The sequence below is a fragment of the Cyprinus carpio genome, chromosome A15 (genome assembly GCF_018340385.1).
Source record: "Cyprinus carpio isolate SPL01 chromosome A15, ASM1834038v1, whole genome shotgun sequence".
In the NCBI taxonomy this organism is placed as follows: Eukaryota; Metazoa; Chordata; class Actinopteri; order Cypriniformes; family Cyprinidae; genus Cyprinus; species Cyprinus carpio.
In genome coordinates, this window is record NC_056586.1 from 25,627,553 (window position 1) to 25,652,413 (window position 24,861).

The window sequence follows — 24,861 nt, forward strand, 5'->3', positions numbered from 1 at the left end:
ATGCTTTTTTCTTTCTTAATGTTATCTTAAGGGTCTTTACCATTGTTTTAGTTTAGTATAAAGTATAATACCATTCATATTTTTAACAACTTTTTTTATATTTTAAAAGAAACCAATCCGATGTCATATTTGACATTTGAGGCTTATTACTATCGAAATGCACTAAAGTTTGGCAGTTAGTGTTTTCAGATTGTTGTTTTCATATAAATATGGCATGCAGGTGCATCAAACAATGGTATACACATTATTCAATGTAAAATGTGATAATGTAATAATAATCGCAATTAATTTCAAGGGAATAATCGACAATTATGGGTTTTTGGGCCCTAATCGTGGGAGCCCCTTTTTTATAAAACCTTTTGAAATGTTTTTTGATGACTCCGGTCCATAACTTTTTCCCCGAGACTATTTAAGGGCTTTCACTCCCCCTGATTGTTTGGTTCAGCGCTCTAAAAGGGCGAAAAAACTTTTTTCATGCTGGCTGATAAGATGACACTGATCACAGGGGAAAGTCAAAAGCTTTTTGGCCCTTGAGGACGGAACTTACAGATTGAGTTTACGAGGCATTTTTAGGAGGGTGACCTTTTTTCCCAACCGTGATTTTTTTTTTTTTTTTTCTGCATGTTTTGGGTTTATCTTCACTTGGGTGTTTAAGTCGCACTAAGAGTAAAAACGCAGGATAAAACAAAAACGTGTCCGTTTTTTCAGGGCAAAAAAAAAAGTATTCTTTTTTACCAGTATAAAAATCGACCAACAATTTTTTCACAAAACCATCCCCTTTTTAAATATTCTTTTAAAAGATCTCACACCTGCCCACAGAGTCTCTCAACAGTGTCTCAAACTTTCCAGATCTGAATTTGCACTCAACATCAAACCCTAATAAAGTACCAGGTATTACTGTGGGTTTTTTTGAAGGACTTAGAACATCGCAGAATGAACACCAAGAAAATCATAGGACAATTTTTTTTGAACAAGTTTGAAAAACCCCCATCCTATGTATATTAAAAGATCTATTTAGCTGAAGACGCACTCAGACGCGACGCGACCGCAACGCGCGGTTCTCATCCTGATCTGCCGTCAGCGCGTCGCGTCTTTTATGAGAGATCGAGTTCGGTACTCACATTCGGCCGCCGCCGGTTCTGGTACTGCTGGCTACGGGAGAGCAGCGAGTGTCCGCACGCCTGACCATCGCGCATCGTGCCGGGGACGCCGGTACCGGGAGTCACTGAGATCGCGGGAGGAGGAGGAAAAAGACGGGGTTCAGAGATGGTGCTGATGATGGCTGACCCAGACAGACGCGTGCCTGTATCTCTCTCTCTTATCTCTTCTCTGACTGGAGTGGGTTGGGCGCGTTCTGTAATAGATGCGCGTGCGTGCGCGTGTGTGATCGATCTGAAGGCGTTTCTCTCGCGTCCCTTCACTCTCTCAACAAACATCATCGGAACGGAGCGCTGAAGTTTCTGTGCACTGCTTTACATCATCTCTCACGTTGTTAACATTCCCATTAAAGTTATAAAAAACGTTTATCTGAAGGTGCTACGAAACGTTTGAGGGTGAAACATGTTTTAAAACGTTCGGTAAAACATTGTATCATTTGCGAACACTATGGAACGGTACTTTGAATGTTCTCATAAAAAAAAAAAAAAAAAAATAGTAACATTTAAAAAAAAAAAAAAAAAACGTCTGACGAGCATCCAACTAAAACGTGTCAGAAATAAAATGTTTCAAAAACTTTTTTTTTACTTATACAAACATTAAGAGAACATTTTATTTTATAATTTTGCGAATATTATGGAAACGTTACTTTTGAACGTTCTGAAACAAGTGTGAACATTTAAAAAATGTGTCAACTTAAACGTGTCAGAAAAATGGAAGATGATAAATAAGGTTTGTGTGCTTGAGAACATTACTAGAGACCAGATAAACTCTGAACAAACCTTTTTAATGTTATTGGAGACAACGTTCGCTCACTCTGGATGAGTTGCCCAGAACGTTAAGTAACACAGTTCGAAGAATATTCCCTGTTTGCTATGATGATGATGATGATGATTTTTCATCCCAAGCACATGCGGTGCATTAAAGGTTCACACAGGCATGTTGTTTCTCATGATTGTAAGAACTGTGTGGTGGTCTCTGCGGGGCTGTTTAGCTGGATACATAGGTTATGAAAGGTTTATCTAGTTTGTGATACCCAAAAATAAAAATCCAGGTATCATTAAACTCACCCTTCATGCCTGTGGTTCCGTGAAAAACAGGAAAGAGAAAGAATAGACACCACGTCTGAAAACAAAAAAACAAAAACAAAAACATGATTATTAGATATTTCAAGTCTTCTAGAGTCATGTTGATAGTTTAATCATGAGGAACAGACACACATTTGAGATGTTTTTGAGTGAAGATGAAAAATAAAACTATCACCCTTTTGAATAATAAAAAAGGACATTTTGAACAGTCAGAGAATACTGTATTAAGAAATAAACTTTTCATAACTTGACTGGACAAACATTAGCAAAGCGGGGAACGGGGATAACAGAACAGACTTCTCCGACAGAGGAGCACAGTCTGGACGCTGCTGTCAGTCACACAAAACACAATCAGATGGACAGTCGTTCAAACACAACTGCACAAACCACAGATTACACACTCTACACACCCCGCCTGTTTGCACTGCAGCAGAGCATCATGGGAACTGTTGCAGTGGGGAAATAGACCAGAATTCACTTACTGACTTTATTCAGCAGTTACCAATAACACTGTTGTTATTGTTAACTGAAACTAAAATTATATTTTATATATATATATATACACACACACACATATACATAAATATGGTAAAACTGAAATAATATATAAAAAATAAAAAAATAGATGTAAAAAACAAATTTTAAAAAGTCATAATAAAGACAAAAGCACATAAAATTAAAAAAATTAAAACAAAAATTCAGCTAAAATTCAAATATTTAAAAAATATGTGTAAAATAAACTACAAAAGCACTAATAATTAATAAAAATAAAACTAAACGCATATGAATGAATACATCCAAAACTAATAAAATGCGGAATGCCCAGAAAAAAAAATACTAAAACTAAATTTGAAACACAATAAAGCTAATTACAATAATAAATAAATAATAAAATTGAACAAAAACACATAACTAAAATTACTAAAACTAAAATAAAAATAATACTATTATGACAATTAAATTACAAAAAACTAAAAATTAAAATGAATATATTTTAAAACATAAATTATAAAAACTGACCAAAGCAATGCAAACAAAATTACTAAAACAAATAAAATGCATTGCAAATTAAATTAAAGTATTTAAAAAATGACAAAAAGCACACAAAAATTACCTAAAAACTAAAAATTAAAAACTGACAATATAAAAATAAAAGGTTTCCAAATATTCATCAATTGGTACAATATGAAAAGCACTGAAAAGCACTGAAAACGGAACATATCATACTCATCACATGGCCACATGAGCCTGTAGATTCACAAATAACATAGTTTCACTAAATGCTCTTGTGAACTGCAGAGGAAACTCTAATATTTTCTCATAATTCATTTCAGTAAAACACACCAGAAGCAATTTCCAGGACCTAGGATGGAGCCTAGAGGACGGCTTGTGACCGCTGATGAATAAAAGGTGAGCAGCATCAGGTCTGAATCGTTGATCATGTCGCTGACGGTTTATCAGAGCGGTGTTTATCTGCTCATGAACAGAATCAGAATGAGTCTGCAGGAAACATTTCAGCTCATTATTCACACGGGACGTCTGGAGAGAAGACATGCAGGCTGAGGAAATTCGGCGTCCGATCTCATTTTAGCTGATATAACGCTTCAGGACGGCTTTCATTTAGACCAACAAAACCATTTTCCACCAAAGTGATCAGAACTGATCCCAGACAGCCAATCAGGTCGAATTCAGGTTTGTAACCTGTGCTGCCATTGGTCAGATCGCAGGATTTGATTAGTTCTTCACACGGCATCTATAAAGTTAAAGGTTAAGTCAAAGAAATAAAGAAGTTTTCTTGAATTCAGGGTTTCTGCAGAGTTTTTAAAATCAAATTTAGTGAGGTTTCGTAAGATCTGCACAAATAAAAATTAATACTAATGGCCATTACAGAACAAAACCCAGGCAATCTCATAATAAACTCACTTAAACATATTTGATTTTAATTAAAACACACATTTACCTGCAACACAGGGTAAAATACTCCAGATGTGTTTTATTCACTATTTACATAGTTACTGTGAAATGGTTAATAAAGTAGACAGAAGTCCATCGATATTGATTCTGCTGATACGATAACTGCGGTTAAAGAAAGGCACACTAAATAATTATTGCGCTGATACTAATAAAATCTGTGGACAGAGAGAAAAATGCAAGGGATTACATTGAATTAAATATCAGATTGGCTGTTTATCTGTCACCAAAATACCAAACAGGACAAAAAAATAAAAAAATATAAATTTTAGATGCAGGGATGAAGGACTTTTAACCATTAACAGATCTGAAATACACCAAGGCTCTCTTATTTTGAAATTGTATATGCTCTACTAATTCCTAGCTGCTCATTTGGTAAAATATGGTAACCAAAATACCAATAATATCCAAAAACAAAAGATTGTATGCAATAACGAGGGACTTTTAATCATAAACGAGCACAGGTCATGCACCCAGGACTCTTATTTTGAAATGTCCATGCTTTACTCTGTGAATGTTAAAATGTGCACGACTCATATCGAATCAAACTTTTGAAGTTTAATAATCACTCTTTTTAATGTAAGACCTCTTAAACTGATAATTAAGACTATCTATGGCCTTAAATCTGACCAAACCTAATGTAAACGCTGTGAACAAACACACACAGATGATAGTTTGTGAAGTGTCTCACATCTAAAGGTCAAAGCTCACAGCGAGACAGACACAGTCTGCGCTGATGACACACTGACCGTCACGATGCTTCAAACACCTGCTCAATACAAACACATCAACAGCCAGAACAGATTCTTTCAAATCACTGACACCCTCTCGGCATCTGGAGCGGATCAGCATCTCACACACACTCCGAGCGCCTTCACTTCTCTTACTGGAAAATCACTCCAGAGGAAAAGATGTAATTATATCATCAGACGCTCAGAGAGAGATGCGCTCCGTCAGAGGTGCACTCATCACACACACAATCTGAGCAGTCAAGCCATGCAGAAAATAAAAAGAAAAAACGGCCCATTAATTCATGAAAATCTTCTTCTTTTTACATTTTTAAATCTTGGTTATTCAAATTTGAAGGAAACATTACGTTTTGGAAACATTACGGGAACGTTACTTTTGAATGAACATTCTGAAACATTTTAAAAATGAATATTCTAATGAGAATGTTTTACCAGCGTTGTCATTAAGTGATAAAAACATGATTTGTGAACGTTCTCGGTCTTATTTTGGATTTATTTTGGTTATGGGAACATTAAGGGAACATTGCGTTGTATCATTTTCCAAACATTAAGGGAATGTTACTTTTGAATGTTTTCAGAATGTTCGCTTACACTTAAAAAAAAACGTTCAAACAAACATTTTTTCAAAAAAAAAACGTTCCATGAATAATTTTTAAATAACATTTTGACTATATGACGTTTGCTCAAATTTTTCTGAGAATGTTTTCAGAAATGAATGTTTTATGAACGTTTTGCTCAGCTTGTTCTGAGAATGTTTCCAGCTAACGCTCTGGAATATAATAATGTTCTCTGAACGTTAGCACAAAAGTGTTATTAATGCATCATTCATGGACGTTTTTTTTTTCTGAAATGTTTCAGATGTTCGTTGAACAGTTTTTAAACGTCTTTTCTCTTTTCAGAATGTTCAAAAACGTTCAAAAGTAACCAAACATTCAGAAGTGATGTTTTCAGAACTCAATGTTCTTATCGTTTGTTAGCTGGGAAAACGATGTATGAATTAATATTTTTGTGCGCTGACGGTTTTGAGATTATTATTGAAGAGCAGAAACCTCTGAAAGAACGTTCTGTTAGCATTACTAGACCTGATTTTTCCTTTTTTTTTTTTTTTTTACAAAAATCAGTGTGTCTCAAATCTGATCATCAGGATCTTTTGAGGAGCGTTTGTTTCCAGAAGCTTTACTTTCACTGTTCCTCAGCGGAGGAATGATCTTCACAAGCCTCCAGAACATCTCACATCTTCTGAGGAGCCTTTATTTCTTCAGCTCTCAATCACTGCATTATATGTTTTGGATCATTTACATCTCATCTCACTGAGACACATTACTGCAGATATAGAGCACAGACTCATATTCAGATCATTTTATGTCAGTATCTGCTCTACTGTTATAAAGATATCATTGATTTACATCACAAGCATCAGCATTTCATAATATAAATATCAGCATCTGCAGAAAATTCTAATTTCTGCTCTCACAACGCGTTGGTTTTAACAATGGAAAAGTGTGATGAAATGAACAACTTGAAAGACTGAAAACCTTCACAGACAGGATACAGTACAACATCAGAAAACACAGGACCATGATAACCATCAGTTCTGCTCTGTACATGACTGTAAGACCGCAGCCTGAACAGAAAGATTGAGAATCAAATCAAAACACAGCTGATGATCTGAACATGATGTGCTGTTCTGGGAACTTCAAGAAGCATTTCTGAAGCGCTTTTATGATTTTAACAGGTTTTATATGTGTGTGTGTTTGCTGAGAGGCAGATGGCAGGCAAGACTCTATTGATTCCGGGAGAAGCGCAGGAATTACAGGGATCCAGTCGGCTCTGTGTGTGTGTGTGTGTGTGTGTGTGTGTGTGTGTGTGTGTGTGTGTGTGTGAGGCCGGATCAGATTGCTTTGCCTGTCTTCCAGTCTAATGCACAGCTAATAGCAGAGGTCAACACACACCGGCGAGTCTGTACAGCTCAGCTAATGGAGAAGCCTTCAGAACCACACACACACTCATAAAGCAAAAGTAAGTCATTGACAAGAGACAGAAAAATACTGAGGAAAAAATCCATTGCATCGAGCAGAAATGTTTTTTTCATAATAGATTATAATATTATTCTTTTATTATACTGAAAGCCTAATATACAGTACACACAATAAAAACATATCAGTAGCCACAATAACTCAACCTTCCCTGAATGATCAGTCACAAGACCAAGACAAACACCAGCGCTTGAAATATTTGATATAAAACTGGCGTTGAGTTTCTCTGGGGGAAATCTTTCAGTGTTTGAACATGAATGAAACGGTTTCTCATGCAAACCATCACAGGACTTCAGAACAGCGTTATTCCACTCAAACTAAACAAAAACACTGAAAATAAAGTAAAATATAGATTTAAAAAAAAATTATTTGAGCTAGTTGCCAAGGCAATATTTCTCTTTTTTTTTTGTTTAGATTAAGTTGATGCATTAAAATAACTAAAAATAAAACTGACATTAAAAAAATAGTTATTAAAGAACATTAACTAATAAACATAGCAAAACATTTTAACTAAAAAAGACTCATCGTGCACAGACTGATTTTCTTCCTCAGTATTTTAATAAAAACTCTCAATGATAGTAAAATAACACTGCTTCAAAAGACTCATCGTGCACAGACTGATTTTCTTCCTCAGTATTTTTGTCTTGTATTCAGCACACATTCTTAGGAAAATACACTTCAGACAGGAAACACTTTAACAGGAAATGTTCAGGTTCTCTTAAATCACAGAATGTTGTTGAGTTATCTAGTCTTTTATAATGTTCTCAGAATGTGAGCACAAAAACATCGAGTTGTTTTTTTGCCTAATATATTTGAAATGTTACTTGTTTCAGAACGTTCAGAAAACATTCAAAAGTAACATTCTCATAATATCTGCAAAATGATCAAATGGAATGTTCCCTTTGCATTTTTTAAAACCTTTAAAAAGAAACATTTAGAGAAATAACATGTTCATAACATAATGGGAAAACTCTTAGCACATGTGGGTTATCTGGGTGACTGAATGAAGGGGTTTTCTTTAGCTGCAGGGAAAGAGATTTGAACGAGACTGAAGCGAAAGCAAGAAAACTGCTGAAATGTGTCTCTTTAAAGCTGCTTAAGAGCTGAAGTCCTTCCACAGCTTCTGAAGCACAAACTCACACAACTTACAGGATTAATTAAGCAGAAAGTGCTGATGCTTCACCAGAGCGAGAGAGAGAGAGATTCGGCACAGTTTCATTCATGAGAGACGCTTCAGGAATACAAACGAACAGAAACACGTTTCAGTTCCAGTCTCTTATAAACGAATCCATCATGAAGCGCTCTTGAGCAACTCTGTTAATATAAAGACACATGCTTCTGATTCATTTTGAGTACATAATACGGCATCCAAACACACCTGGAGTCTGAACGAGTGATGCTGCTCTCAGGTGGGGCGGTGCTGATGCGGTTGTCATGGCGACGGAGGAATCACAGGCCAATTACACAGTTGTTAATTGAGAGAAAAGAAACATAACATCCACATAACTCAACAGTGATTCAGAGTTCAATATTGACTGAAAACATGATTCCTCACCTTTCAGATCATTAAAAGTGAGTCATGGCACGTCTCAGCTGCTTCACACACTGGGCTTTGTGATTATTTGGATTTTGCTCGGGACGAAACAAATCAGCACAACAAACAGAGAGACTCGTCTGACGGTGGCTGCAGTCGTATAGTCTGGTTAAGATCAAGCGCTCTTCTGGAAGATGTCTTATTAGTTGAGATAAGTGAATGCTAACAGATAGAGAACTCTGAATATGGACCTTTTCACGTTTCTTGGGTTCCCAGAAGCATACATTTTAAGTTGTATGGTTAAAAAAAAAAAAAAAAGACAGATCATCTTAAATTACATATATATTGAATTACATATAAATTACTTTCTGAAATGCAGACAACCACATTAAAAGCACAGGTAGTAAAGAGAAAAAAAATACTTACGAGTAAAAAATATTACAATATAGAAGGTGCACATTGTCATACACATCATCATGGAAACACTAAAATAATGCGATAAACATTCATTTAACAATAAAAGACATAACACAAAAACCCTAATGTACAGAACAAAAAATAAAATAAGAAATATGAAACGGTTATTTCAATGAAAAAAAATGTGAGCAGAATGTGAGAAAAAGAAAAAAATGTGAGAAAAAGATCTTATAATTTTTAATTCCTTTACTATATACTGCGAAAAAAGTAATAGATGTAACAGGACATTTAACAGTTAATTGTTACACTTTAAAAAACGTAAAATAAATGTAACAATTTACTGTAAAATGTCCTGTTACATCTCTTAATTTTTTTTCGCAGTATATAGTAAAGGAATTAAAAATTACAATAACTTTTTTAGAAACATGAAATGCGAGCTGTCACACAGAGGATTCTGGGAATGTCAATTTACGGTTTCCCACTGTAAACTATAATTTGTTCTCTTTCAGTTCCAAAAACTATCAATTTAACAGTATTTTACTGTACATTTTCATGAAATGTCCAAGTAGATCTACTACAGTTTTTCAAAAATATAAATAAAGCTTCCAAAGGATGTTTTTGCAGCAATGCCACAGAAGAACCATTTGTGGTTCCTTAAAGAAACTTTTACTTTTTTTAACAACCATTTTTTTTCTTAATGTAAAAAACTTTTAATAATCTAAAGAATCTTTTTCCACTATAAAGAACCTCTTGCTCCATGAACAATGTTGGGGAAAGTTACTTTTACAATACTTCTACAATAATTAAATAAACACTAAAAAAAAACTCTAAACTATTTATTTAAATTAATGCAAAGTAATTCTTTTTTAAATTTTTGTCAACTAAACGTCACCTATACTGGGCTTGCTTATTCATTTTTTAATTAAAAAAAAAAATAAATAAACATATATACAACTGTAAAAGTCCTTTCACACCAAAAGTGAACGCAAAGGTTCTTTATGGAATGATATGGATGCCAATAAAGAAATGTACATTTAGTATATAACGTTTAAAAAAAATAACAAATATAAAACACTTTGGTAGATTTATGATGGTTATAACTGTAAATGTGTCATCACATGGCTAGTATTCACACACGTCCTGTATGTGAGCTGTGGAGAGCTTCACACTTTCATAAGTTGTTTTTTCTTTGTTCAGAAAACAACTTACATAAGCAGAAGTGATTCTAGCTCAGAAACCAGTGAAAGATGGCCTGCGGCCTACAACACGTCTCTCTCTCTATCCATCCCTCCATCTCCAGCACTTTCTCTCCACAACAGTGTTGATATGGAATTCAGCTGGAGGGTAATTTATTCTCTCTCACAGACACACAGGCAAAAATAATCCTGCATCTGAAAGCAATAAACATGGAAAAGCACCTGCAGTTACTCGGCTGTTTCTGAGTGTGCTTGTGTTTCATCTTCATGTCTTGAGTATCAGCAGGACTATTTTAGTTTTTTAAATCATGTTCTAAACCCAGAAAACTACACATGAAGACTGACTGTGTGTCTGTGCATCTTGACTAATTTAATGCACTGAATGAATCACATGAATTTCATGACAAAACGCATTTAAACCCTAACTCAAGACTCAACAATCCTCAAACACAAAACACAAACATCACACAACACATCACTAAAACACATTCACACACACTTATCTACTTTTGTCTTTCGGTGTACAGTGTCCACTAGAAAACATGATATGATCAGTTAAGTCAGTAATAATCTGACTTCCCCAGTGGATTAATCACAGCACAATTCAAGACAATTAATTTATAAGACAAGATTTCTCAAGTGCTATGTTTTAAATATGCAAATGAGGCATAATTTGCAAACATCTCCAGAAGAGAAATCTGAACATTGGTTCAAATTTCTTGTTTGATTTTGTTGACATGTTAAAGGTTTTTATAGAGGGGATTTTGGATTTCTGTTTTTATCACTCCATAAATCAGTAAATACTGTCAACAGAAAAAAAACCCACATTTTTGACATGTTTTTAGGAATAAATTGCTATATAAATCAATGTGAATGATATATCAACAAACCCTTCAGTAAAAACCTTATAAATATAGATAGGAATAAAACTCTAAGTTTTGGTGTATGTAAGTGTTACTGAAGTGGAGAAACAAACTAAAAGCCTTTAAAAATATGCATTTTCGCCATGTTTTTAGGAATAAAATGTTATATAAATCAGTGTGAATGATATATGAACAAACCCTTCAGTAAAAACCTTCAGTACATAGATAGGAATAAAACTCTAAGTTTTGGTTTATGTAAGTGCTGCAGAAGTGGAGATAAAACTCTTAAAATATGGATTGTAACTGATATTACAGATGCAAATAATGTGCAATAAAATAAACACTTAAGTGTATTTTGGACGTATTCTTTACACTAGTATGAAAAAAAAGACATGTTATTGAAGCAAAACAGACCAAAATATCATTATTGAAGAAAAAAAACAAAAAATGGTTTAGCCTTTAATTGTCAAAATAATTTAAACCAAAATAAATTAAATTTAGACTTAATTTTCTGAAGTTATACTAGATTCAATGCAAATTTGGTCAGTTTAGTATAATTTAAATTAACTTAAATTTTAATTAAAATAAAATTGACTGTACAATTCTTTTCAATATCTTTTAAGCCAGCAACTGAACTTCAAAACTTCTGAATTTTTTTTAGTGTAACTGGATTTTGTCATAAAATACAGTATCAGATGTTACAATTCACTCTATCATCGTCCACATCACCACACACACACACACACACACCAGTCATGACTGAAAACATCATGTTACCCTCATTACATCATGACTGAAACTATGTCAGACGTGCGAGAGAGAGTGAATCTACAGGTACTGTTTCCCACAGAATTCACGAACGCAACACAAATAAATGAAGAAACATAAGCACTGTGAGAGAAAGAATCATGATATATCAGTACGCCCATATTTGATTATGATCGATATACAAAGAGAAGAGCAGAAAGCATAAAAACAGTTGCTATGGTGATATGAAGGTCAGACGGCGACACGCTAATGAGGACCTCAGATCGAGTCCGTGAAACCAAGAGAAAAAGCCTTTCAACTGGACACAAGAGAGCTCTGAATGGCTCGGACAAACCACTCTGAGTCTGACTGTGATAATGACCGAGACGATCCCAATTACAGCCGCCCATGAAAGAGGAACGAGCTGCGAATCCATGCAGACGATCTGCTGTGACAACAGAAAGAAGGTCAGACATGAAGAGCTGTCGTACAGCAGAAAGACCGATGGAAATGCAAAAATAAAACAATAATAATTTATCAAAAATTTAATTCAAAGAAAAGACGTCTAATTAAAATTTACATTTTCAATTAAAATAAATAAAATATCAAATATAATACATTATATTTTACAAGAAATGAAGCCTATTCTTAGAGCCATCAAGTGTTTTGTGTTGTGCATCATGTTCATGGCAATTAAAATCTAATTTCTTATTTTTTTCTCATTATTTCTCATGGAATAAAGCACTAAAAAAATCATGTGGTGTGGATAAAATAAAAAAAATGAGCTTCAATTAAAATGAAGCCTGTTTTAGGACCGTTAAGAGTTTTGCATCGTGCATCATGTTCAGGACAATTAAATTTCAAATTCTAATTATTTTTCTCATGTTATACAGTAATGAAAACATCCATCTGGAAAACATTTTTTTTTTAATGAGCTTCAATTAAACTTTGTAAACAAACATCACTCATACCAAAGTATAAATATTTTTATGATTAACTTATAATTACATATTGTCAGTTACACTGCACAGTAACACATGCAGAAACACATGGGATGATTATGGGAGGTGTCTCTCTGTTGCCTGGCAACGGCACCCAAAAAGATGCTTCGCAGCAGATAAACAAACAGAGAAACGGAGAGAAACTCTTGAAAGCATGATGATGATCATTACACAAACGTTATTATAGTTACTATAGGATTTCTGTAGGTTTAATTGGTCAATTTAAGATTTTTTTATAAACAATTAAAGATGATTTATAAATAATATGCCCATATGGTCTCTAAATGTAAAAGTCCTGGAGCACAATGAATTTGAAAATACAACTTTTAACCCATCTCCATTTCTTTTTAATTAATTGAAATATAGCTTAACTAGAATATGGAAATAACTTTTACTGTACCTTCTGTTCAAACTGCACAAAAGTGATGTTCTTCCTCAGTATTTTTGCTTTGTTATCCAGTGCAAATGAAAAAAGATCCTTAAATTGAGATTTTAATTTTGTTTAGTTTCTTAGAAAATTTAATAGTATTTAGAAATTTGTACTGAAAGCAAGACAAAAATACAAAGGAAGATATTCATTTTTACTTTAATGCCATGGCTTTATGAATTTAACCCTTCTTGCTCCGGTTTAAGACCTTTTAAGGCCTTAATTTGTGGAATTAAGATTTTTTTTTAAAAGACACAGAAACACTGAAACTATAACTAAAACCATTAAAAACACAATTTCATTCCTTGAAATAAAATAATCATGAAGTGAAATTAAATAAAATACATAAAACCTATAATTAGAATATATATAACTGAAAATAAAATGTATACAAATATATAATATACACATAAAACTTATTTAATTTAGCTAGATGTCAAGGCAACATTTTCTTTAGTTTAACTTAAAAAAAACGAAATAACTAAAACTGATATAACTTTTTTATACATTAAATACACATTTAAAACATACAAAGACAGACAACAAAATTACTAACACTTTAAATTACAATGAAAATGGGAAATGTAAAAATAAACTACAGATTCTACATTTTTTCTGAAATCTTACAATTTTGCATCATTGTCAATATGTAATCAAAACTATAGATTCTGGATTCATGTGCCTGGACTTAAATGATTCATCAGATGTTATACTAAAGAAATAAATGCTTGTCTTCATGATACTTACTTTCATTTTCAGGTTGCTAGTTCCTTTTAATGTTAACCAATATTCAAGTTGTTCAGTTTCTCTAAAATCTTGCTTGTCACTCAGTATTTTAATGCAAGTTAATGTAACTAATGTCGGAGTAATAATATAATATTGATGGATGTGAATGTCTGTGTTCTGCTATTTTTACATACAGTTAACATCTCAGATCAGTTTAATTGACAGTCAAACACAAACACCGTGAAACGTTTAAAATTATGATATTTTTACACACTGATCAAATGTAACAATAAAGACGCAAATACAGCAAAATACATGTACAAAGACTTAAAACAAGTTATAATCTCACAGTAATTTGATATGCTTATGTCAAAACAATCATTTAATTAGACACTAAACACCCTGTTCTCAAATGTACATATTTTAAACGAACAGTTCAGCCAAAAATGACTTTTCTTCTATGGAAAACACATAAAATGAAAGTCAATGGGGTCCAAAACGACACTGGAGCTTATTGACTTTCAAAGAAATTCTGTTTAAAATTCTGTTGCACTGAAGAAAGAAGTCATATCAGTAAATCTGGACTTTGACATGTAAACGAATCCATATTTTCCAGATGTCACATTAAACTCGTCTGTATATGACATTCAGATAATAATACTTCAAGAGGCATCAAATCTTCATATTTGCCAGATAAAACACAGACTCTTCAGAAACTCTGATTCTCATTAAATGAACACAACTGTGCAAACCCATTTACGCACCTGATTTAATTTCACATAAAACGAGACACTGATTGAATCACTCACATGATCAGATAAACGAGGCTGTGTGTTTACAGTCTGTGAGCTTCATTCATTAAACTCAGATGATTCACTGATTCATTCTGTTCGTGCTTCAGGAATGAGTCCCTGTGTGTGTGTGTGTGTGTGTGTGTGTGTGTGTGTGTGTGTGGTGTGTGTAAACTAAACCAATGTTTCTCTAATTTAAAAACAATCAGTCTCATATGCAGTGCTAATGTGTGAAACATCATGATTAAATTATAAAGGCTAATCATATGAATAAAGTTATATTATGACAATATCAACAAAACATGATCGCTTCATTTTCTACAGGATTCAACAGAACACAAACACACACTGATACAAACACAAGCACACATACAGAAATAAAACACGCACACACACACAGTTATGAGATGTTCGCATCATGTCAGAATCAGTGTTTCGATATGAATAATCTCTGATCTGAATAAATCTCTGATATATACACAAACATATGTATAAAAATATTATTAAATTAAAAATATGTAATAAAAAATATTTAATATAAATATCTATGCTAATCTATATATTTTTTAATTAAATATTATATTTTAATAATTCCATATATAATATAAAATTTACTTAAAAAAAAAAATTATATATGTGTGTGTGTGTGTAATTATTAAAATAAAAAAGACAGAGAGACAGACACACACACACAAGTTATAATCATTATTATGGTAATTCTGCCATGACGTAAAAGTACCATTACACACACACACACACACACACACACACACACACACACACACTCACACACACACACACACACACACACACACACACACACTCTCACACACACACACACACACATTCTATGGACTGATCCGTGACCTTTAAAGTTCTTGATGTGATTCGTTTCCGTTTGATTGGCATTAAAACAGGAATGAATCTCAAATAATTTATAAAGTCCGTAAAGTGTGAAGGTTAATCAGAAAACAAGTGTGTGTGTCAGACGCGAGTCCGTTTGGTCCGACCGGATGCCTCGAGTGTTTAGACGGGTTAGACGGACACTAAACGTCCCACGTGTGACGCCGCAGTCCAGTGAACAGCTTCTGAACACATATTTAATAAATCCATCCCGCCCTTCAACATCACGAGACCCACGCAAATCGAGTGTGACGTCCCAGAGTGTGCGTCTCAGGAAAGAGTGATGGATTAGACCAGTGACCTGTGCTGTAAGGTGCGGTCACCTCTGAGAAGATCCAACCGCTCAGGTACTGATCCAGATCTGAGCGATCCACGGCTGCTGATGAGACTGTGACGCGCACACACCTTCAGTTCCTAAAATACAATAAAATAAATAAATAAATATAACGTAAACAATACATATACACTACAGGTCAAAAGTTTGGAAACATTACTATTTTTAATGTTTTTGAAAGAAGTTTCTTCTGCTCATCAAGCCTGCATTTATTTGATCAAAAATACAGAAAAAACAGTAATATTGAGATATATTATTACAACTTAAAATAATTGTTTTAAAATGTATTATACTTTAAATTATCATTTATTTCTGTGATGCAAAGCTGAATTTTTAGGATCATTATCACATGATCCTTTAGAAATCATTCTAATATGATGATTCATTATCAAAGTTGGAAACAGTTCTGCTGCTTAATATTTTTTTCAGAACATGTGATACTTTTTAGGATACTTTAATGAATAAAAAGTAAAAAAAAAAAAAAATAAACAGGCTATGTTTTTTAAAATATAAATATTTTGTAATAACAATATACACTACTGGTCAGTAATTTGGGGTCAGTAATTTTTTTTCTTTCTTTTTTTTTAAATAAAATCAATACTTTTATTCAGCAAGGATGTGTTAAATTGATAAATAGTGATAGTAAAGAAAATATTTTATTAGAATATATATTTTTTTTTATTTTGAATAAATGCAGTTCTTTTTAACCTTTTATTCATCAAATATATTAGACAGCAGAACTGTTTTTCCAACACTCATAATAAATCAGAATATTAGAATGATTTCTAAATGATCATGTGATAGACTGGATGTTACATGTGACACTGAAGGCTGGAGTAATGATGCTGAAAATTCAGCTTTGCATCACAGGAATAAATTATTTTTTTAAAGTATATTCAAATAGAAAACTATTATTTTAAGTTGTAATAATATTTCACAATATTACAGTTTTTTTTCTGTATTTTTGATCAAATAAATGCAGGCTTGATGAGCAGAAGAGACTTCTTTCAAAAACATTAAAAATAGTAATGTTTCCAAACTTTTGGTCTGTACTGTATATATATAGACAGGGTAGAATTATTTACATGACTTTAAACAACAAACACGGTGATTTGTCAAATATCGATGATGTATTTGAATGATTTTGTTGTTGTTGTGTCGGTCAGAAGCTGGACGTCTCACCTGAACACCGTTCACTCCGTCAAACATTTCTGAAGAGCTGCAGAAAACAAAGCATTCATTCACTCAAAACCTGAGAAAACTGACTTCAACAGAATTATAGGATTGAAAAATGTCAGAGATCATCAGCCCCTCAATTCAAAATAAATAAATAAAAACAAAGTAAATTTTAAAATATTTTATGAATAGAAATATATTAATTTATCTATTGTAATATTTATTTAAAAACCAAAATAATTTTTGTCTTTTAATAATTATATGCATTTATTTAAAGAAAACTATATTTACACACACACACACACTATTAGAAGACAACCAGATAATCACATTATTGAATCTTACACTGTTTAACAATATTTAATCCTCTTTGTTCAGAAAGATGTGACAGAAGACATTAGAAAGCATCCCAAGGTACTCCACGTTCATGTTGAATTCATGTTGTCATAAATACACACACTGTCACTGATATAATGCATGAACAGGACAGTCCTGCAGAATTATGGGTGAAAGGGTTAAAGGAAATCACCCATTAATTAATGATATGAGCAATAACCCAACACCGGTTATTTTGAGTTATTCGTTTGCACATGATTTATTGTTTCTGAACTTCACTGTTAATCAGATGTCCACAGGTTGGACTGTATGTGTGAAGACAGTAAACGGTGAAACACACACACACTCCCATGTCTCCAGTAATAAAGCATTAGTACAGTGCGCTTCATGTGCGGCTCACAGGATTCCTCACACACTGTGAGCCCAACAGGAAGCGCCTCAGTGAATCAGAACAGTGAGGGCTCATGGGTAATCACACAGCACCATCAATACTCTCATATCACGATGGGATTATATGTTTTTTATCTAAAGTTTCCCTCAGTTGTTCGAAGCCTAGCTCTATGAACGTCTAACATAGTTGCATCTGAATTAGTGGGGCTGTTCGATTTAGTCTGCACTCTTTTAACAATTACTGTGTGCGAATGAATGAAATAAGCACATTTATGATCAATAATCTAACTTTTTCACACTGAGCTCATTGCAATGCATGCTGGGATTGCTTTGTGACCAGCTCTTTTTGAAGTTTACGCAATGTTTCAAAGCTATAAAGGAAAAATATAAAAATATAAAATAAAAAACGTCAAGTAAATAAATACATATTTTAGGAATATTATCTAAATTTATTAACACGAAATGATGACATGTGCAGCTCTGTGCTTCTACGATGCGTTAAGCTCGACGCTGAGCTCAGTGTGTTTGGGAGCAGAGAGGCGCGTGATTGGCTGTGTGATTGGCCGAGCCCGGTTGTGATTGGCTGATTAGACTCACGGCGAGAGGATCGGCGGTGAAAGCGGCGACACTATTCCTCATCTCGTTCTCACTGCCGCGCAGAGGAATCAGAGACACGTTACCGAAGCGAGCGTCCAGTGGCGCAGAACGACTCGCCGCACGAGATTTCAACCACTCCGCCGGCCAAACACGACCTCCATTCTGACCGAGAGAGACAGAGAGAGAGACAGAGAGAGAGAGACAGAGAGAGAGAGAGAGAGAGAGAGAGATAAATACATGCAGCATATCTGATCCGTCAGGCTTTCTGGCTCATTTAGTCTGATATAATGAAAATATGGAAAAAGGAAAGAGGAAAAAACTGCTCTATTTACATCATATTACTAACAATATCAAAGTCATGAGATTTTTTTGCCAAGATTTGATCGTGATGATCATTTAGAGGTCTTGGTGTATCAGATGAACGCTGATGTGATCCTCTCAGACTGACCTGTATGCTCATGAACGTAGCAAACCACTCCCGCATTTCATTCTGTGTGTCACAGCACAGATACCTGAGACAGAAACACATCAAAACACACAGTGTTTGAGGTCAGAGATCAGTGTCACACCATATGAACATTATTCACTGAGAATATAATGGATACTGACATGTCTGTGTGTGTGTGTGTGTGTGTGTGTGTGTGTGTGTGAGAGTGAGTGTGTGGTGTGTGTGTGTGTGTGTGTCTCTTTGTGTGAGAGAGACAGTGTGCTGACTATGTGTGTGTGTGTATATATGTGTGTGTGAGAGTGAGTGAGGAGTGTGTGTGTGTGTGTATACGTTTGTGTGAGTGAGTGTGTGCTATATGTGTGTGTGTGTGTACATGTTTGTGTGTGTGTGAGTGAGTGTGTGTATAGGTGTGGTGTGTGTGTGTGTACATGTTTTGTGTGTGTAGAGTGTGTGTTATATGTGTGTGTATGTATATTGTTGTGTGAGTGAGTGTGTGTGTATGTGTGTGTGTGTGTGTGTGTACATGTTTGTGTGTGTGAGTGAGTGGTGTGTAGTATGTGTGTGTGTGTACATGTTTGTGTGTGTGAGTGAGTGTGTGTATATGTGTGTATGTGTGTGTGTGTATATGTGTGTGTGAGTGAGTGTGTGTATATGTGTGTATGTGTGTGTGTGTATATGTGTGTGTGAGTGAGTGTGTGTATATGTGTGTGTGTATTGTGTATATATGTGTTTTTTGTGTGTGTGTGTACATGTTTGTGTGTGTGAGTGAGTGTGTGTATATATGTGTATGTGTGTATATGTTTGTGTGAGTGAGTGTGTGTGTGTGTGTGAGTGAGTGAGTGTGTGTGTGTGTGTGTGTATGTGTGTGTGTGTGAGTATATGTGTGTGTGTGTGTGTGTGTGTGTGTATACCCCAACTACAGACAGACAGAGAGAGAGAGAGAGAGAGAGAGATCTCACCACTGCTGTCTCTCCTGCTTTTCGTGTTTCTCGCTTTCATAGACGACTGTGAGACCCCAACTACAGACAGACAGACAGACAGACAGAGAGAGAGAGAGAGAGAGAGATTAAAGGGTTATCTAGATGATCATGTCTACATGCTCTCAAATGAAGAGAAACTCTGAATCTGGAGGATGTGTAAAGCTCAAATGCAGCAGACGATACAAAGAGCCAGATGGGAGTTTTTGCTCTGACTGTCTCTGAGATGCTGTAAATACATCTGACCTGATCGTTCACTACACTGACATCTCTTATGAAGCAGCTCGTCTCGATGTAATTTAAACACAGCTCAAACAGAAGAAACTAGAGGATTCATGGAACAGCTTTCACAGCACATTTAATTATTTGATACAAGAACATCTAAGGCCTTAATTCGAAAACATTAGATTTTTTAGACTATTTCATATGTCAGGCTTCACAGGGTTAAACAACACTGAATCTGAGCGCCTCTGGTTCTGTCTTGACTCACACTGACACCTACTGGTCAGAAATCACAGCACAGCCGCTTCTCTTGAAGATCTGAATTATTGTGAGATTGACATTAGCAAAAAAAAGTTTCCAAAACACACATTGTTTCAAAGCAGCTTTAGTTATGTTAATGCATGAAAAAAAAAACCTAGATGATGTCAAGAGCACCTTAATATGCTGTCTAGTTAGAAAGCTCACTAGGGTTTAGAACAGATTCGGTTCTCACCATGTCGGTGGACGGAGCTTCTTTTTGATGCCATGATAGACTTTCAGACACTTGACCAGCCACTCTCTCTCGGGACGATTACTCTACAGAAACAGAGAGAGAAAGAGAGAGAGATAAACCTACTGAAACACACACACACACACACACTCACCACAACAAACAACAACAACAAAAAAACCACCACATAACAAACCAAAAAACAACAACAAAACACCACAGCGGACACTAATCTCTACCTACACACACACACACACACACACACACACTTCTACTGTTTCCACATCAAGTGAATTAATGACCACAGAGAACCAAACCCTGAAGGAATCTCACAAAGTCTTCCGGAGCCGCTCTCACACACACTATCTGTACTCACACACTGCAGCTCTGGGCTTTGCAGCTTTTGCAGATTCTGTGTATAAGAGTTTCAAAGCAAAACATCAGTCACTCGTTTGCTCTTACACACTAAGATTATTATCATTAACTCAAACAATGAATAAAATAAGCATGATAAACTAAAATAAAATACACAAGGCAACATTTCTTATTTTTATTTAACTTTACCTTAAAATAGCTCAAACTAAAACTGACACAAAAATTAATAAAAAAAACATAAATATAAATAAAAAAAAAAAAATAACTAAAAAAAAAAAAAAAAAAAAAAAAAAAAAAAAAAAAAAAAAAAAAAAAAAAAAATAAAAAAAAAATGTAATACTATTTTAGGATTTTTAAAAAAAATGTAATGCCATATCAGCAGCAATGTCTATGTTCTTGGCAAAATCAACAGTATTACCATAATTAATATACAAAAATATTCTTTGTTTACAATAATTTAATATTTTTTCTTAAATATAATCAACATACAAAAATATACATAAATACTTTCAATTTAATGTTTAACAAAAATTCTAAAATTATTCCAGAAGCCTTTTTAAAAATGTCCATCAAAATGTTTTCTGAATAAAAATGCTGTCCATACCATTTAAAACTCATTCTGTTTTACACTTATAAGTTGTTTTTTTTATAAAATTCTCAAAATTTTCACATTTTCTTTAAATTTTCAAAATTTACATAATTTTTGTACATAAATCACAAAATGGTTTTACTTCTTCTTTCAGTTAATATGAATAAAACTTGAGTGACCAATTTAACATACATGACCTGGTCAATTAACAATTAATGATCAATTAATTCACTCCTTGATTCAGTCCTGGGTTCACCTCATACAGTTTGTTATATATGCATTCATTCCATTACATGTAACTATAATAATATGTCAGTGATACTAAAATAACATTCTAACTTTGTTACATGCACAGCAAATTCAGTTTAAGGTCTATATTCGGATTGCATTCGGATGTGATATATTTCCCACTGAATCAGATTGAGGTGTTTACATGACCGCATTAATCAGAATATTGCAGAACTCCATTTAACACTGTAATATTGATGTGTATGTGTCCAGCTGATGTTTATGTGATGAGAACTATTACTCATGTCACATGTGCAGAGGTCAGGCAGAGGTCATTCACATTCCAAGGGTCAGAGATGCTGGACAATGACCACATTTTTAGCAAAAGGTTTAAAGTCGCCTTCAGGGATCCAAATAAAATGATTAAACAAACTCGTACGACACACACACTCTTACCCGGACTTCTTTATAGAGTCTGAGCGAGGTGCTGGTCAGGATGAAGTATCGGTCATTGAAGCTCCCGGTGCTCAACCCCAGCAAGCTCCTCTCCTCTCTGAACTTCATCATACCGTGTTTGGACACCTCCACTTTACTGGCTGTACCACACACACGCACACAGAGAAACATTAAATATTCTCAAATAGACATTATAATGAACACACTGTCACAGACTTCTACCACTTTTAAATAAAGTGCCTTTATTAATTATAATAGTGCATTATATTCTCAACCAGGTGTCCAAGGTCCACTAGGGGGCCTCAATAATCTTCCAAGGTCCTCAAGATGATGTAACGATTTAAAATGAAACAAAACAAGCATTAAAATGAGCTAAAACGTTTCTAATTTTTTTTTTTTTTTCACCCTCTTAGCTGTTTTTTGTCTTTGAAAAAAAAAAACAGGTTTACCACAATCTTGGAAAAGCTAAATATAGAGATTATTACAAATTAATAAAAAAAAAATAAAAAAAAAAAAAATAGTGTGATCACTAGAACTTCTATTGGACTATTGAATTTCACATTCACTGCCGTTATAAAGCTTGGACATTTTTAAATATAACTCTGATTGTATTCGTCTGAAAGAAGAAAGTCATACACACCATCCCAAATTAATCAAACACCAAGGTCATTAATATAATGACTATAGATTCTTTTAGTTATGTCAACCTTTAAAATATTCTATCAGGTAGAAACTGTAAGTATTCAATATTTTTAAAATCCTTATCCTTAACCCAGTAAATCACGAATAATTAGAAAAGTCTTACAAACCGACTGATTTAAAAGTGCAGGAACCCTTAGCTCTTAAAACCCCTGCAATCCTGAAATTTAAATGCACAGAAACTATGAGCCTAAGATCAAAACTTCTAAAAAAGATGCCATTACAGCAGATATTAGTCTTTGAATATTGTTGTAGGAAACGTCTGAGAAGCACTGTTCTAGATTAACCCGCTTACATTTAGTAGCATTAAAACATTTTTATTTCTCCAAACTAAAACTCAGTCTCTTACCCAGATACACCAGCATGGCCTCCATGGAGAAGTGCTTCTTGACCAGCAGGTGACTGTCGATGCCCAGAGAATGAAAGATGGGCAGCACTTTCTCCTGATAGTGCAGCGGCCGCTCTGACACACACACACACACACACACACACCTGTGAGCCGCTGTGTTACTGTAACCTGTGTATGACGGGTAACCGGTGACCCGGCGTTCTGTGACTCACCCATTTCCTCTTTCTCGTTCACCTCGAAGCAGCACCAGTAGTCTTTCTCCCTAACGCTGATTTTCCGTCTGTCCAGAACCTCAAAGGTCAGTTCTGCTGCCGTCATCGTGGCGGGAATCTGGGGGTTGAACGTGAACATTTAATTAAAAAACAGACTAATGTATTTGTGCAATGATACAATGCTCAGTTGTATCCTTACAAATGTAAAGCAGGACTTATGTCCTCTACTAAAAGCATTTTATATCACGTATCATTGATTTTATATGTAAGTGGGTCGTTGATGTTGTTCAGATTTTTTTACAATTGACCTTCAGGTTCAAAGGTCAAACGCACCTTCACATGCTGTTCAGCGGTTTCCTTCTTCTCCTCCAGGTAAACTGTACAGATAAAATCACCACTGCCCTAAACACACACACACACAAGCCACAAATAACAAAGCCTCTAAATAAATAATTACAACAAACAGTAAACAATTAACTATTTAATATTTACTGACTGAAATGAGCAGTGCTTCCTGCGAGTGTCACCAGAGTGCTGCGATACACATGCATAGAGTTCTGAGAGCTTCAAGTGTGTTGCTAAGGTGTTGTGGGTGATACTATAGGGTTGCTAGGGTGTTGGTGTATGGTTCAAGGTGCTCCGTTAATGTGATGTTTTTTTTATACTCAACCTGATGAAAAGGTTGGTGATTTCATTAAAAGGCAATAATGAATTAAAAATCATAGAAATATAAAATTAAATCAAATAAATCATTTAAAAATTAAAACAAATTAAGATAAAAAAAATGTGACGATTAACTGATATCAGAAAACTGTGAACATGCAAATGTGTTGTTAAATTACTGCAATATTAACTCAAAACCTTCAAGTAAATATTTTAACTCAAAGGAGATCGGTTGACAAAAATGTTTGGGAATTCTTTATCTAGTTACTCCATGATTTTGCGATCAGAATTAATGCAGAGTAAACCAAAAGCTGCGTTATTTCTAGCAGGCTGCAGTCTTCTCTTATTTTAAAGCAATATTATAAAGCAAAAAAGCAATATTAGCAAATCAAAATCCATAATTCTGAGCCTAAACTAACTGATCAATATTTTCAAGTGATCTCTCCAAATCATTCACTCACAGCTTACATTTCTCTATTGTCTTTCCAGCCTGTTCAGGGGCACAAAAACGACTGATTTCAGTCATCAAGCACAAAATAATTTACAGAGAACTACTCTTACTGCTACTAATTTCAGATTTCAATTTAAATAACTAATCTTATTATTGGTGAGTTTTTACTGCAAATTAACATGAAAAATGCAGCAAATATACATTTTTGAGAAAAGCTGCTGCAAATACAGTAATTTAGGGTTGTAAAAATAAAAAAAAAGTGATG

At 34.2% G+C, this 24,861-nt stretch overlaps 2 protein-coding genes across 6 annotated transcripts in view; one reads left to right on the forward strand and one right to left on the reverse strand.

Annotated features, from left to right (window-relative positions):
* Nucleotides 1-24,861, forward strand: part of LOC109075228 (NACHT, LRR and PYD domains-containing protein 3-like) — a 388,647-nt gene that overhangs the window by 75,788 nt on the left and 287,998 nt on the right.
* Nucleotides 15,692-24,861, reverse strand: part of LOC109075340 (arf-GAP with Rho-GAP domain, ANK repeat and PH domain-containing protein 1) — a 59,645-nt gene continuing 50,475 nt past the window's right edge. For 3 of the 5 annotated variants that reach the window (XM_042771782.1, XM_042771783.1, XM_042771786.1), the window contains 11 exons: nucleotides 23,816-23,884; nucleotides 23,483-23,600; nucleotides 23,271-23,384; nucleotides 22,223-22,362; nucleotides 20,951-20,986; nucleotides 20,578-20,660; nucleotides 19,845-19,904; nucleotides 18,886-18,949; nucleotides 18,438-18,599; nucleotides 17,121-17,157; nucleotides 15,692-16,018 (listed from right to left, as the gene is read on the reverse strand). In XM_042771782.1, the coding sequence (XP_042627716.1) occupies nucleotides 17,140-17,157; nucleotides 18,438-18,599; nucleotides 18,886-18,949; nucleotides 19,845-19,904; nucleotides 20,578-20,660; nucleotides 20,951-20,986; nucleotides 22,223-22,362; nucleotides 23,271-23,384; nucleotides 23,483-23,600; nucleotides 23,816-23,884 (864 nt within the window). In that variant the 3' untranslated portion in view covers nucleotides 15,692-16,018; nucleotides 17,121-17,139. The remainder of the gene's footprint in view (nucleotides 16,019-17,120; nucleotides 17,158-18,437; nucleotides 18,600-18,885; nucleotides 18,950-19,844; nucleotides 19,905-20,577; nucleotides 20,661-20,950; nucleotides 20,987-22,222; nucleotides 22,363-23,270; nucleotides 23,385-23,482; nucleotides 23,601-23,815; nucleotides 23,885-24,861) is intronic. The other 2 variants (XM_042771785.1, XM_042771784.1) reach the window with 2 other exon arrangements.